The sequence below is a fragment of the Alosa alosa genome, chromosome 22 (genome assembly GCF_017589495.1).
Source record: "Alosa alosa isolate M-15738 ecotype Scorff River chromosome 22, AALO_Geno_1.1, whole genome shotgun sequence".
In the NCBI taxonomy this organism is placed as follows: domain Eukaryota; kingdom Metazoa; phylum Chordata; class Actinopteri; order Clupeiformes; family Clupeidae; genus Alosa; species Alosa alosa.
Window position 1 is genome coordinate 7,667,525 of NC_063210.1, and position 15,896 is coordinate 7,683,420.

The window sequence follows — 15,896 nt, forward strand, 5'->3', positions numbered from 1 at the left end:
TTAGGAGTCATTTCTTCAGTCCTCTTTATAGCGATACATATGGGGGCACTTGCACGATACAAAGGTGACGGGGTTTACCTGCAGGGCGTAGTTCTTGGAGATGCGCTCCACCATGTAGGGCACGGTGGTCTGGAAGATCTCCTTGAAGGTGAGGGGGTTCATCATGGTGAAGACGCCAGCAAAGTGCTCCAGCACCTCCTTCTCCTCCTTCATGCGGACTGTCTGGCAGTTGGCCACGCGGATGTATGTCTGACCGTTGCCTGCAATCTGTACCTAGCCAAGAGGGGGTAGGGCTCTGTGATATGGGGCTCAACGCAACCACACTGCTTTACGAACCTTGTCTGACCTTCACCTGCACGTCATCTTTCAACACAACATTTGAATTAAAGTATTAAATATGTAAGTATGCTATGGTTTCAGCTGTAAACATTAGCTCCATCCGTTTCAGCATTACGTATTTAGCACATGCAGCTACACACATTTGGGCAGGACTATTCCATGCGTGTCTATGGTCAAGAGAATCGTTGGGATGCCTATTCCATGCGTGTCTATGCTCAAGAGAGTCGTTGGGATGAGGGAGCGGTTTTACCTGGTAAATGTCCAGGGCCTGCATTGCGTACTTGACCAGCTTGATGTAGATCTGAGTCTCTTTGGGCTGCAGCTGCTTGTTGGGAATGAACTGCGCATCTGCAGAACAGAAAAAAAAACAGAAAAGAAAGAAAGAAGAGTAGTTCTTCAGAAATAGACTCTGATGTGTATAGGGTATTAACCATATGTCTGAGCAGAATAAAAGAGTCTTTGAATTCATAAAATCTGCAACACCAAATGCTGCACAGCGCTCAACTTTTTTAATAGTACTTTTACTCTAGCAAGGCAAAAATCTTTTTTGCAGTGTTGCCCAATGCCCATAAAAGAAACTTTGATCAGATCGGCATATGTCTGCAATGTGCCAGTCTGTCAGACTTAGATGGGGCTGTTTGCAGTGGACCTGGGTACCTGCCCACACCTGCCTTTTCTGAAGATGTGACAAGTTCTCCAACTCTCTGAAAACACCGCCCAGATAAAAGGTTCCCTATATAGCCATAAAGTACATAAATCTGGATCCACTTTAGTGGAAATGAGCGTAGAAACAGTTTGCTTCCTCTGAATAGTGGCGTGAAATCACCGCGATGTGTGCAAAATAGGAGCGCATCAGCCGTCGGCACTGCTGTCTGCCTTCTTTTGGGCGAAGACGTGCGCAACAGTCCGTCAAGCACTTCTCTCTCACACACACACACACACACACACACACACACACACACACACGCCCTTTCACTTTGAGTGGCACCACAATTTTACGGTGCTCATGCTTAGCGATTACAAAACCAGCCCCATAGTCTTGGTACTTTATTGTTGTGGTATTTTAGAACTTGTTAGTGCCAAATTATTAAAACCTACATATAAGGGAACTATGAACCCACCCACAACCATAAAGGTTGTGACGGGCGAACAGTAGCCTTACCTCCAGGTGCCTTGCACGAGGTGATGCCCCAGGTGATGGTCTTCACGCCGCACACCAGCGTCTTCACCAGGCTCCTGCAGTCCGACACCTGGAAGGTCTGCTTGTCCTCCTTCTCGCCGGGTCGGTCGAAGGGGGTGGCGGGGGCAGGGGGTGCGGGCGTGACTGGCGTGGGGGGCGCTGGGGGAGGGAGGGCCGGCGTGGTGGCGGCCGTGGGGGTGGCAGGGACGCTCGGGAGAGCACCCGGGTCCACCACGCCCATCTCGGACTGGGGCTTGCACTTCTTGAAGATGGCGGGCAGCTGGTAGCGAGCGATGGTGTGGAACTTCAGCACAAACACCTGTGAGGAGAGAGAAAGGTACGAGTGTCTTTGATAAGCAACACAAAACTGCAAACAAACTCAATTGGAGCCTTAAGCCACTCAGAACTCTGTCCATTAGCCGTGCTGTCTCACTGACACCAATTCATTTTTGGTTATGAATTAGATGTGTAATTAATTTTTTGCTGGATATTTGAAGTGACCTTGGGTCACTATCTATTACCATTATAAGAAGGTCTACTGGTCAGCAAACCCCCTAAACAAACTCGGCCATTAAAATGAGGTCTGTCTAAAGACGCCTAAACCCACTGACCCATGCCTGCCCCTCACCTCCAGCATCCTCATGAGGATGTCGCGGCCGTTGCCGTTCTCCTGCTCGCTCTTGGAGCGGATGCAGTCCACCAGGTTGAGCAGCAGCTTGCAGGACATGGTCTGGATGCTGCTGGGCAGCGACTCGTCGTCGATGTTCTTGGCGAAAAGCTGCACGGCCAGCGAGAGGTCGGTGAGCGGCAGGTTCTGTCGCACGTGGTGCACCAGGTCCGCCAGCGTGCTGTAGGCCAGGGGTCTGCAGGGGAGGAGAGGGCAAAGGTCAAACGAATGGAGGACAAGAGGGGTCAAGGGTCGATTCATTCATTCAAGTCAGTCAATTAAATTGCGATGTTAACAATGTCGGCTTTGAGAATCAACTAATCAGAAATTGAACATGAATTTGCTAATCAACCGTCATATTTAGCTGATTCTTATGTAAATAATTCCAATAATGTTGTTAGTGTTTCCAGTTGCCTTATTGTGTGCAGCTTATCAGCAATCAAAATTTCCACAGAGAATATTTCCACCGAACAAAAGCCTCCAAAACTTCTGATCTCTTTGCACCTTTTGGATTTTTCAAGGTTCATTATCCCCCCCCCCCACACACACACACCCCCCCACCCAATCCTGGGTTGTTTGGCAGTGTGGCGACTCGAGGGAGGTGGAGACAGAGTGGACAGGGAGGGCAGGAAGAAATGACACTAATGGTTCTGACAGATCAGCCGTCTGGGTGAATTAGCCGAGCGCGGGCTGACGGCCGGGCCACGGCTCGGTTGGCGTTGGCAGCCGCACAGCACCTGCGGGGCGGGCGGAAGGAAGGAAGGCGGGCAGCTGCAATTGCCAGGACGGGCTTTCGGGCCCCTTGACAGAACGTGTTGCCGAAATGACAGACTGGCAAAGAGACGCGGGCACCTGCCTCTCTGGTGCGCACTGGGGCAGCGCAGGCTTTGGTACATTAGCGGTCCACTCCACCATGCCTCGTTCGCCCAACACCCGCGCACCCACACATCCCCCCTGCCAACCCCTCCACCCCCCCCAATCGCCTGCCTTCATGGGAGCTGGACTGGAACCCAGCCCACTGACTGGGGAAAAACGTCCGAAATGGCTACAGACGTTGCCTTCTCTCAACATCACTGTCAACATTCTCAACAGCTGATGGCAGGTACGCCAGCGAGCCGTGCCAGCGCTTCCGGAACCTTCCTGAGCCCTCTCTCATAACAAATCACTTCCACGTCAAAAGCCTCTCCCAACGTTTTGGAGAGAGGAACAGTGAGGAGGACCGAGTGAGTGTGTGTGCATTTGTCTTACCTAAGGGTCTCTCGGGCAGTGTACCCTGAACCAATGAGTATGGACTCGTCAAACAGCTTGTCCATGCATGGGATGAACTCTGCAAAAAAAACAAAAGAAGAGATTGGTTTCTGCCATGATCTAGTTTTACCTTCTGAACACCCCCCACACACACACACACAAATAAACCCAGACACACACAGCCATCTTTCTTAGTCACATCAATAAGGACTCCTGGAGGTTTAGCGCGTCTGATTGATTTAGATTTCTCCACAGGGCTAATGATTAGACAGAGTGTATCACTTTCCCTGCCCAAGCACTATTGATTGAGGGGAGGATGAGGAGTCTGGGACAGCGTCGCTCAGCAGGCTCACACTGACTCAGTCTGGGGATCCCACCCACGCTATTTTAATAACGTCAAGTGAAATCCATTTCTCAATTTTCAGTGTCCACGTTAAGGTAATAAGTAACTACCAAACAAGTACATTTTCAAGTGGAATACAAGTCCAATGTCAGCATTAAGTTAATATTCAAGTCCAAAACAAAGACATTTAACATCATATGAAAACCATTCCATTCATCTTTCATCCATTTATACATTATATCTTTCTGAGAAAGAACAGGAAGTCTGTTTTGATCTAGTAGTGCTAATCAGAAGATAGACTTGCTGTTTTTAACCTACAACAATGTGTGCTCAGAGTGTGTGAGTGTCTCACGGCTGCGCAGGTCAGTGGTGTGAGTGTCTCACGGTTGCGCAGGTCAGTGGTGTGAGTGTGTGAGTGTCTCACGGCTGCGCAGGTCAGTGGTGTGAGTGTCTCACGGCTGCGCAGGTCAGTGGTGTGAGTGTCTCACGGCTGCGCAGGTCAGTGGTGTGAGTGTGAGAGAGTGAGACAGAGAGACACTTACGGCTGCGCAGGTCAGTGGTGAGGATGTGCTTGGCGGCGATGAGCAGCTCCTTGCGCAGGTGAGCCGTCTCCGGGGGGCAGTTGGTAAGCAGCTGCAGCATCCCCTTCACCATCTGCTGAGAGTACTTCCCCACCAGGTCCTGACACACACACACACACACACAGCCATTATCGCTGCCGATTCCACTCCCAGGCAAGGTGAAGATTTCAATTTGGACAAGACTTTGGGGGAAATCAAAGAGAGTAGAGACGAAATGACCAAGCACCACCTAGGGCCGCACTTGATTTCATTTATTAAAGCCCTATAACGAGCAGTGGCGATCTGTATTTCACTCGGGTGATTAAGCGATTCTGAATTCAGTCCAATTTCAGAGAACCGCACCATCAATGAATTTAGAGTCAGTTCGCTTGTATAATTTAAATTCAACCGAGACCCTCGTCAAGATTTCCACTCCTTCTCAATCCTCCGGACTCAGAGTTTTCCAGGACTGATTCCTTGAAATCCAGACCCAGTACGGCATAGTTTAAGACATGGATCAGAGGTAATCACTGTTACAACACTGAGAATTTCTGTAATGAGAACTAGCAGGCTTTACAGAGCCTCACAGCCAACCATTAAAAAAAGCTTGAATGTATGTATGAGCACTATGTGCTCTTGTGCCTTTTCAACTCTGAACATTTATATAAATCCGTCAATGCATCAATATTATATTTATTTTCTTATTCAGTCAAGCACTTTCAATGACCAATATCTTATAATTTCAAAACCTTTCAGGGGTCTATTTTGCTTCTCTAGTTTCAGACTTTCATGGATTTCAAAGACCCACAGGAACCAGGCCTAGTTTACGGACAGCACACAGTTGCAACAAATGGGTGAATGAATGCGGTACCTGATAGATGCGGATAATGTAGGCCAGGAAGGACAGAGTCTTGATCTGGGCGGCAATGAAATCGGCGTACAGCTCTTTGTTGTACAGCTTGTGTTGCCTGAAATAAGGTTTTGCAGTTTGTCATCATACCATGGAGAAAGGTTGGATCTGCTTTATCTCAAAGGGTGCTTATGTTGACAGCAGAACTGATATTCAATGCTAGCAAAATAAATGTTTTAACATATATGTAGCCCAAGGCTATAGCTACCCCTATTGGTCAACCATAACCAATACCAAGAACAAAAATATCTCAATATCCAAATGCTAGTTAGGCATTTCATTAATGGGACCATAGTCAGGAAGTGCAATGTCAACCATATATCTTTGTTCCAAAACATTCTAAAAACATCTTCTGTGTGTGTGTTTGCGTGAGTGAGTAAGTGAGTGAGAGAGAGATCCTACCTGGCCTGAGGTGACACCTGCAGCATGATGGTGTTCATGATAAGTGGCACGAACTCCGACACCACGTTGTGAATGTTGAGCTTGTACAGCTGCAGAGAGAGAGAGAGAGAGAGAGAGAGAGAGAGAGAGAGAGAGAGAGAGAGAGAGAGAGAGAGAGAGAGAGAGAGAGAGAGGAGACCAAGATGAGAAATACACCACACACGGGTTGGCCTGATCGATTCCCAATCAATACAACCTGGGCAACAGTGTGACCTCCACACCAAAGGAAGCCCTCCAGACAAGAGGCAACCTTATGAATAACTAATACTACCTAGGCCTGGGGTGGCACAAAGCTGTTCACCTTCATAGCCAGCATGTTTACATGATGAAAATATTTTGCCATGCATTACCAATGTACAATCCCACAGCGCACTTACCTGGTACATAAGTACGACAATGATGGGAAGTTCTGCCAGCACCTTCAGGGACAGTGAGCCTCGTGGTATAATGGTGTGCTGGAGGACAAATGAAAAATAAACAGGGTGAGTTTACATGTGTTCACTCATCTCTTCAAAACACACTCAACATCCCTAGTCTTTGCTAAATCAAAAGTCTTTTCAAGACATGAAGAAATACAACAGGACTCATTTTAGGAAAGGAGTATGCTGAACCTAGCTTACAGTATGTTCAAACGACCAAAACAACAGAACAGTGATGCCCCCAAGTGGCCAAACATCATCCAACACTTTCGACTTCAGATGACATTGGGAGAATGCAATGCTATGCAAAGGATTGTTGAGTTCGCATCATTTGAATAACATTAGAATAACATTAAAATAGCCTCAGTACAACATGCCCACCAAGGCATGGCCACCTCGCTCTATCGTTTGATCTCTGGGCTTTGGGTGGCCTTGTTACCACGCTGCACAGCACTTCACCAGCCAAGATGCTCAGATCTTATCAGTTTTGCTTTCAGCACCCAGCCTGTGTGGCAATTTGTGCACACACACCAGGACACACACAGAGGGTGTCTGCTGGGTTAAAGATCATCGCTCTCATCACCGCATCAGCAGCTGATGGTGCCTGAAAGTGCATGAGTGGACCACTGAATAACAGGAAGTGGTGTGGTGTGGTGTGGTGTGGTGTGGTGTGGTGTGGTGTGGTTTGCCCCCAACAGAAGGCAAAAAGCAAAGGAGTTACTAATCAACGAGGGGCCACCTTCTCCAATCAAAACGGCTGGTGACTGAGTAGAACTCACTCAGGATTTGTGTGATAGCACATACATGATAGTCATGTAGAAATTAGTGGATGTCAGTGTAATTCTGTGTGTGTGTGTGTGTGTGTGTGTGTGTGTGTGTGTGTGTGTGTGCGTGCGCGCGCATGTGCGTACTGTTACCGTGCGCGTCTCGCTGTCCTCCCTCTCCGGTGCCGTCTTCACGAGCACGGACGTGATCATGCCCACCATCTCTGGAGAGGGCACCGTGTTCTCCGCTATGACCTGGGGGTTCTCAAAGTACCGCGCCTGCCACACAAGCACACACACACACAATTAGAGAGGTGCACGAGAAAAACTGCTTTTAGCAGAAAAGCCAACTACAAATTAGCTAAATGGGTGGGACAGCTTACCACTACTTTTGGCAACTCTTTGTAAATCTGCTTCACAAAGTCCAAGAAGTGATGAATCTGGAGAAAGAACAAAAAGGTTGCACCATTATCAATTAACACTTGCACCATTATCAATTAACACTTGCACCATTATCAATAAATAACACAGGCTCTGGGCAAACACTAACAAACAAAGATGTTACTAACCAACAGATGGCAAATGTTTTTGGTGATGTAGTCTTACCTCCTGGGAGATAGGGGGACGAAACTGCTTGTGGAGTTCGATGATTATCCGAAGACAGATGAGCACGTTCTCCTCACTCTCAATCTACAATTGTTAAAAACAAACATTGCTTTACACCCTTTGTGTCCAAGGCAGTCATTAGCAAAGGCAGCTGTCTGCTTCCTGATTTGCAGCCATGCACTAGGTGCAGTTATGCCAAGTGACAACCGAGTATTTGGGTGTTGTTAGTAAACCCCATGATGGCTGACCCATTCGCTATTCATTATGGTTAAATCATGAAATTCCTTTTTTGGCTTTGAGGAAAGTTTTTGCCAACAGTAAGACAAGAAGTGGAGCATGTTTTAATGGGTAACTGACCTCCAGAAATCGGAACATCACAGAGAGGATGTTCTTGGTGTGAGGGCGCAAATGCTCATTGGTGGGAATGCGGTGGATGATTTCAAGGACCAGCTTCCTTAATTGCTGCAACAGGGACAAGATTTCAAAGACATTAGCGACACAATGGCATCAGCATTGCCCTCTGAGGAAATCAGGCTTTCCAAACAGACAAAAAGCCTCACGGCAGAAGATATGAGTAAGTGAATCGGCAGCCAATTATAAATAATAGCCAATAATAAATCACAGAATTATTCCAGTGTAACCACCATTCCGTTGTACAAAAAATTCTAAGTCATAAAAATCTACATCTGCTATTCCAACGCTTCACAAGGGATGCTGTTAGAACCAGGAGAGGCCAATGAAAAACAATTTTTTGATAAAATGTTAATGGCCTCCCAGGCCAGCTGAGGTCATCATTATCTTTGCTTCATGAATGTCAATGTTGGGGCGAGTAAGCTTTCCCAGCCTGGTCATGCTCTGGTTACCTGTGTGGGTTTCTCCTGAAGGAACTGCACCTCCCCATCCTGGAGAAAGGTCAGGAAGCGTGGGATGATGTGCTCCAGAAAGGTGGAGTACTGAGGTGAAGATGTGACATTCTGAAATGAAGAAGAAACACTTGAGTTACTCACGGACCTCAAAATGCTGCTCCAGCAAAATGTTGAACTCAAACAGCGAGGACTATAGGATCTCCTAGCATAAAGTCCAGAGGGATTCTAGAATATGGACCGTTTCGGTATATGTATGCCTTCAGAAGTTGCCAGAAAATGTGTTGCACAGGACTGAGGATGATGTCAGGCCTACCTCAAAGTTCTCACTGACTTCCTGCATCATCTTCAGCTTGGTTTCATCAGCTGGGAGGGAAACAAAGTTGAGTTGAAAACATCAGACATATGTATAGGGTCTAGACAACAGAGCTTCAAGCAGCACAACAGGCATTCAGATCTTATCAGTTTTACTTTCAGCGCCCAGATTTTTGGTACAAGGAAACACACACACACAAACACACACACACGTACCAATCCAAGCTAAAGCACATCGCTCTCATCATAGCCTTCGCCATTGAATCAATTCCTCATTTGAATCCTGTGTGCTACTTACGTGTGTTGTTGTCTGTCAGCGCTGCAACAAACTGCAGGTACTTCTTCATCAGGGTGGTCTGGTCCACCACCGTGGGGCTGGGTGCGGGCACGAAGGCCATGGTTGCAGCCGGTAGAGACAGTGTTGCGTTTAACGTGAGGCAGACGAGTGTCTGCTTCCAATCTCAATAAGAATTCATGTCCGCTGTAAATGCATAGATCGGAGGGAATCACCACAAATGCAAACGACCGATGTCGTGCAAATGCAAACGACCGATGTCCATATTTGATTAGAACTTTAAAAATTAATGTTAAATGTTGAGATGTACAGTTATGGATGATGACTAAAAATAAAAACAACCCAACTGCCGAGCAATCATTTAAATTAACGATCTGTTTAACTGCAATGTGTTCACTTTACACAAACCATGGATAAGCAATAGATAGCAAAGTAACAAAGTAAAGTTTACAAGCACTGAGAAACCTGCGATAGATGCAGGTAAAACCCACTTCCAAAACTTTTGGACCAGACTTGCGACGGCAAGGCTGGGTGATAATCCGCAGACCATGCTTTCCGGACTGATATATTTAAACTGTTTGTGGTGAGACTGAGTAATACTACACTCACACTATTACATATATGCAAAATTCAATTATTGAACTCCCTGTAAATACCATAGGTAAATAGTGATTCAGGTGATCCTCAGCAGGCAGCGGCAAAGCGCGAAACTGTTTGCTGCTGTCCTCGCGATAGACGCAGTCGCTTGTAAATGACATCAGAGACAGCTAGCTATCATGCTAAACGATAGCACATCAACGCAATTTACAATGCTGTGGCGAAATAAATCCACACATATCTTAAGCTGTGGTGTATTTAAATCCTGCACAAGCGATTCGCTTCCATCTCTGGAGAGAACCCCCATGAAAATCCTCAGGATCAGTGAATTAATCAGGAGCTAACCAAACGCTCTCAAAGAAAGAAACCGCTAACCGCTAACAGCATTGCTAGCAGTCAGCCAAGTCAGTCCTTGTTCTTTCCTCAATGTCCGCGATATCCCAAACACATATACACTGTAAATGTTACGTTTTTGCATACCATATGAACACCACATGCATGTCTCTGGGAAACACCAAACAAAGCATTTACAACCTTAATTATTAAGAAAACGCCTCAAAGCTCTTTCAAACTTACCTATGCAGAAACCGGAAGGAGTGCCTCTGCTACTTCCGCCCAGCAATTGGGTCGGCGGAGCTACACTATGTGCTTCAATGTTAAAAGACTATTATTTCCAGACCATGCTATTTACAAAAACGTAAGTCAAACGTGTAATATATACCACAGTAATCTCATACTTAAAGGAATTTCTTCTTACGTGTGTACTTTGTCCCATTCCCATTACCACAATATCATCACAAAATAGTGCCAAGCGGATTGATATGAACAAAGTGGATGTTATAAGACCATCGAAAACGATGGTCTTCTTGACGCTTTGTTAAAATCCAATATTCTGTGATCACAATTCCAAAGTAGCCCAACAACTTTTAAGCTGTTTAATAAAAAATAAATTCCCCAATTTCTCCACAAAAAATATTTTAGTTCATGTAGTTTTGAGAAAAGACTAGGACAGTCGGCATAATTTGGCATTATCCTGCACATACATGGCTAAATTAGCCTAATATATAAAACTTAAAAAGAAATATATTTATATATATATATATATATATATATATATATATATATATAATATATAGAAATAACTTGGCGGTTGGCTTTTAATTAATTGAGACAAAACAGTGAATACTGATGGGTAGGCTATAAGCTTGACAGAAAGATAAGGCTAGGCAGTAGGTGGCAGTAGTGCATTGGGCCAAGAGTAGCAGTGCGCACAATATTGTGCGCTTAAGTGCCTGAGATCATTTAGCCTAGGCTACAAAATGTCTGGCATAGGCCTAAGCCTACCGGGACTGACATAGGCTATTCATCCTCATCACATTTACAGATAAGTAGGGTCTAACTTCGGCCGCCTAACCCTTACAAAATAATAACTGCAGTTATGGGACGGATAGGCTAACTGCAGCTAGGCCTAGGCCTAGGCTACTGCAGTTTTTTTCTGAATGCAGTTTAGGCGATGTCCAAAACCGCTGCATTTCTACAGTAAAGTGCAGTATAGGCAGAGTAGCCTATACTGCATTCCTGAATTCCTCATTAGCCTACTGCAGTTTTGATACTTAAAAAGTAAGGAAAGCCCACGCAGCACAGGTCTGAAAAACAATAAGCCAGGTTAGCCTCATTATGTACTGTATAGACTACAATATTTTTTGCTGCTTCCCTTAGGCCTATATCTTACAGAATAAGCAAGGAGTGGTGTAGGCCTATGCAGAGTAGCCTACAGAGACATCTAGGCCTGCAGTGACCACCCACTGGCGTTCAGCAGTTTACTTTTTTATTGTAGGCTAAACTTGAGAACAAGTCAATACAAAAGCAATTGAATACAAAATAGAAAGTAGCCTACATACAAAACAGAACTTAGTTCTAGAAATTTTGCTGAATGTTTGATTGAATGCATTGGTTAAAATCCTTTATAAAGAAAGAGAAGAGAATGTAGAATTTACATTTCTGAATAAAGACTTTGGCCAAGACAAGTCCCTTTTAAAAATACCAATGTCTGGGAACCCCAAATCCCCCAAAAATGTATTGTTCTTATATGAAACATTTTTATTATTCCTTATAAAATAAGTGTGTGGTGAAAAATTGTGATTGTACATAAAAAAAACAATGGGATAACATCTGGCAGCTTGGAAATGTTATAATTGCAACGTATAAAAAAGCAAGCCCTCCTACAGACTTGGGGATAGCCTGCATGAGGAATTTTTTAGAAATAACTTAATCCACATCACCTTAAAAGAGTTGAAAAAATAGCTAACTAAAACTAAAAACTAAGTAGAGAAAACTGGCTAACGTTACACTTTTTTAATCAAGGTGAGATCTTCCAAACAAAATTGACAATTAAGTCAATTCAGTCTTTTGTTACCTTGATACAGAACTTATGTTTTAGATGAAATGGTAAAGGGTTTAATTTACATCATTGCAGTATAATACCCCCAAAAACTTGGATAAAGGCCTACACAAAATCACACTGACTTTTCTCTCTGATCTTGTAAAGCATGTTAGTCCTCTAACAGCACCTGTCCATGAATAGAGAAACCCAACTTTGTCCAGCTAAGATTATTACCATGACTGTGGACCAGGCCTTGCATGTAGCTCTTGATAGCACATGTTGAAATGACATGGTCCCACATGTGCACATCTTTGATCTGTCCCACAAAGGCCTGACTAGACTCGAACCTTTCTCCATAACTACCCTGATGTTGGCCTAGTATGATGGATGTTCCAGCAATGGATCCCCCAGCCTTGAGTGACTTCTTCACACTGTGAATCCAGTTGACAAACATCTGAGATACGCCAGTGTTTGCATCCCAGTTCACACATATAGAATTCTATTTGTTCGAGTTGAATGGTAATTCATAGAATTCCATGTGTAAGCCATCAACATAGATCTGATATATTTTGTCTACACCTTGTCTAAATAACGTAAAACTATTTGGTTGTGTGGGGGTGGCCATATCAAATAGTGTCATTTCATAATTATCAAACTCTCAGCCTCAGACAGAAGGTGGCGGAGTACAGGATCTTGGTGGAGGATGGGGTAAGTCTCACATAAGCTGTGCTTCCCTTTTCTGGAAAGGTGAAGACTTTCCCTGACAGGTCTCCTGTATCTGCGAAAGATACTGTTAAAGATGAAAGACACATGAATGCTAGGCCATTTGGTAATATGTCATAATATGATTTCTATATTCTATTTTGTTATTCATTTGATATCTGAAATTAAGAATCAAAATGTTTAGTTCTAACCTTGTGATGCTACACTGCAGGATATGAAAGCCATGGAAGACCCGTCTGAGTTGCCCCATGACTCTTTGTCCCAGGAGGAAAATCTTTTGTACTTCATAGAATGTGCATAGTCATTACAGCTGTCACAAACAGAGTAATTTATTGTAATTTTAAACAGAATTGAGTAACGATCATTAGACAATATAGGCCTACAATTTATTTCTTCACAAAATCTGTAATAGAAAATACTTACAGCTACCTCAATTCCTTTGTTATACTGCAGAATTTATAACTGAGCTAATGATGCACTTTATAGCTCAAGAACGTCCTTCAATTTTATATCAACAGAAATGTTGGCCATTGTGAATAAACACACCTGAGTTATTCTCACAGACTTCTTTTTTCTTATCTTATGAATTTCGAGTAAACAAGCTACTGGTGCACTTTCTTATGGCCCGAGAAAGCATCTGTATTGCGTCAATAACAAATCTGGCACAATTCGCCTTATTCACCCGGCGGCCAGAACGAGGCTAAAGGGTACACTTGCCATTACACCTACTGAAGTCCAGCAGATATGGTGGTGGTAATGCACTCCGTTTGCAAACTGCTAAAAAAAACTCACTGAAGAAGAAGAACAGGCCTGTGTACCCTAGCCTCGTTCTGGCCGTCGGGTGAATAAGGCGAATACCTGACTGATTCTCAGAATTCTCTGAAAACCCTTTTCAGATCAGAAATGAATGAGAGGTGCAAGGGTGTAGATTTTCTAAGGGGAAGTGAATAACCTGTGTCAAGACTTGTGGTGTCACTTGAGGACAAATGACCATTTTGCACTAGCCTGTTGTTGCAGTCAAGAAATTCAGCATCTAGTGGGAATATTCCAACTGTTCTTCTTTACTGCCCTTCTTTTTCTTTTCATTAGATTTTCTTCAGTCTTGCTCTTTGCAAACCCTGATATTGACTTCAGCATCTCTGCATACACCATCACTGGTTTTCACCATGCTTCTTTGTGAGGCCTCTCCTAGCCCAACAAACACACACAAGGCCAGCTCAACTGTTTGGGACATGGAACCAGTCCGGGCCATTGCTCTAAGCCTGGTGGAAACCATTCATCTGGGCCTTGGCACAAATGCTGGCAAGAGAAGAGCTCCTCTGGATGGCGCCAGTCTTCCACCAAACAAGTGTAGGAAAGATGGGAATGCGCTCCCCCATGCCCATTGCCTTACAATGCTATTCAGCATTACGCTATTCAGATTTGTTTTATGGGCGTCTTAGGAGTAGTTTCACAATCAGGATATGCGTTTGACATTTTCCACATAAATGTCTGTGTACCTCAAAATACGTGATAATGTTGGTTAACTGAATGTGTTATTCATGACTAGACTTAGGAGCACTTTGACAATTGGAAAAATAAATGCAAAAATACCATTTGTTGGCATAAAGCACATTTTCATCCTCAAATTTATATTTCACTTCAATACATTATATTATATTATATTATATTATATGGTCAAGAAGTGTCTGCTAAATGTAATGTAATATCAACAAACTTTTACTGTGGGCAGAAATCTCTCTTACGAAAAAGAACTATAGTATAAGATTTAGATATAGTAGTTCTATGATAGTGTATAATATTCATATGGTGTTCTGTAATACCTCTATAATATCCTTACCCTCTATTACACTAGATCAGTAGGCTGGTTAGCATTATTGTCATTTTAAAACTAGAACTTTTTAATGAGAGTCATTAAATAGCTTCAGGTAACTTTCCAGGCTATTTTTTTACCAGCACCAATTGAATTGTTTAATGAAGCCTTGGACTAGATTCTTGCTCTCTCGAAGTAATAGAATGCCAATCACTGTCCTGAGAGGGTGCAACTGGAATAGATGTCCAGATGGAGGACTCTGCCCCTGGAGAGAGATAAGGTTGCATTAGCATTTCAATGGATGGATTTTCAACTGGACTATGAATGTACAAGCCCATCACGGAGGTAACCCACACTGATGCCCAGCTCAGATCTATCAGTCACCCATTCTGGAAGCTGCATGGGTGCATCCAAATATTGGATGGTGTCCAAGGGACTGGTACATCCGGCAGACTGGGGACCAATGAATTTAATTTGCACTTTTGCATTTCAAATATGCCTCATCTGGACATAAGTGCCATTTCACTGTCGCATTTATCCGTACAGACTTTCCTTCATGATCGACAATGAATACATACAATAGCAGACATCAGCAAGCCGACTTGAAAGACAGGTGCATTCTAGCTGTGATGAAAATATGAGCAATGTAGCCTACTGGAGAACACTGAATCAAGTTACTGTTGGTCCTTGGTAATCCCGCTTGATATGGAAAAAGAATCTCTATATGTGGGTGAGTGTGATTGGAGAACACTCCAGGTGGGAGAGAGTAATTCAACATAAATAAGTTAAGAACCAATCTTGGCTGTCACTAATGGAGGTATTTACTGTAAGCCTGAACAACAATGGGGCATGATTCAGAGGGCATTAGTGAATAAAGACCAGCAATTCATTACTTGGCCTTATTTAGAACAACCAACAGCTAATGTGCCAAGGCTAAGATCCTTTCTGCTCATCTCTCACATGTTCAGTGCTCCACTAGATCGGAGTGAATGGGCAAAGAGGGGGTTATGGTCTTTAATAAGCATCCTTTGTGAGTGAGCATGGCAGGCTCCATTCACATCCATATTCTATACTACTCCATGAGTGCTAAGGCTCAGCTGCACAAAGGTGCCTTTTGTTCCACTTGGGCTCTGATGGAAAGCACAGGAGAGTGGTGTGTTTCTGTGAAATTGAATGATGCGTCATGTGTTTTTTAGACAGCCCCACTGCCGTTCTGAGGTCTGAGACAACAGAGCTGGAAAGGGAACTCTCTGACCCTCGATGAGGAGCAGGCCATGAGCTCATCCCCATCAGAAGTCCATAAAAAAAGTTGTGTGGATGAATAGCTTTTAGCGTTACAAAACCATCCTTGTTGAATGAATTAGTAAGTGCACAAGAAGTGCATAGTACGTCATGCAGTGTGATCACAGAAATGCAAATTCCACATAATC

General features: G+C 44.0%; 2 protein-coding genes across 2 annotated transcripts in view; both read right to left on the reverse strand.

Moving 5' to 3' along the window:
* Nucleotides 1-10,144, reverse strand: part of LOC125287922 (transformation/transcription domain-associated protein) — a 103,414-nt gene extending 93,270 nt beyond the window's left edge. The window contains 17 exon segments of the mRNA XM_048234006.1: nucleotides 79-273; nucleotides 590-687; nucleotides 1,502-1,838; nucleotides 2,148-2,382; nucleotides 3,435-3,513; nucleotides 4,320-4,458; nucleotides 5,209-5,305; nucleotides 5,650-5,738; nucleotides 6,066-6,143; nucleotides 7,025-7,150; nucleotides 7,255-7,311; nucleotides 7,478-7,561; nucleotides 7,835-7,939; nucleotides 8,341-8,451; nucleotides 8,657-8,706; nucleotides 8,954-9,136; nucleotides 10,124-10,144. Of these exon segments, the coding sequence (XP_048089963.1) occupies nucleotides 79-273; nucleotides 590-687; nucleotides 1,502-1,838; nucleotides 2,148-2,382; nucleotides 3,435-3,513; nucleotides 4,320-4,458; nucleotides 5,209-5,305; nucleotides 5,650-5,738; nucleotides 6,066-6,143; nucleotides 7,025-7,150; nucleotides 7,255-7,311; nucleotides 7,478-7,561; nucleotides 7,835-7,939; nucleotides 8,341-8,451; nucleotides 8,657-8,706; nucleotides 8,954-9,053 (1,980 nt within the window). The 5' untranslated portion in view covers nucleotides 9,054-9,136; nucleotides 10,124-10,144.
* Nucleotides 10,145-12,099: 1,955 nt separating this feature from the next.
* On the reverse strand, nucleotides 12,100-12,742 carry LOC125287923 (serum amyloid P-component-like). The gene is made up of 2 exons (XM_048234007.1): nucleotides 12,587-12,742; nucleotides 12,100-12,384 (listed from the first exon to the last, which is right to left on the reverse strand). Exons 1-2 carry the CDS (start codon nucleotides 12,740-12,742, stop codon nucleotides 12,100-12,102), a joined length of 441 nt encoding a protein of 146 aa, XP_048089964.1.
* Nucleotides 12,743-15,896: the final 3,154 nt, after the last annotated feature.

Bases quoted from the DNA above. Each gene is read 5' to 3' on its own strand.
- LOC125287923 (XM_048234007.1), bottom strand. From the start codon at position 12,742: ATGTGTCTTTCATCTTTAACAGTATCTTTCGCAGATACAGGAGACCTG. The intron at 12,385-12,586 runs GTTTGATAATTA...GGCGTATCTCAG, and splicing joins CCTTCTGTCTGAGGCTGAGA to ATGTTTGTCAACTGGATTCA.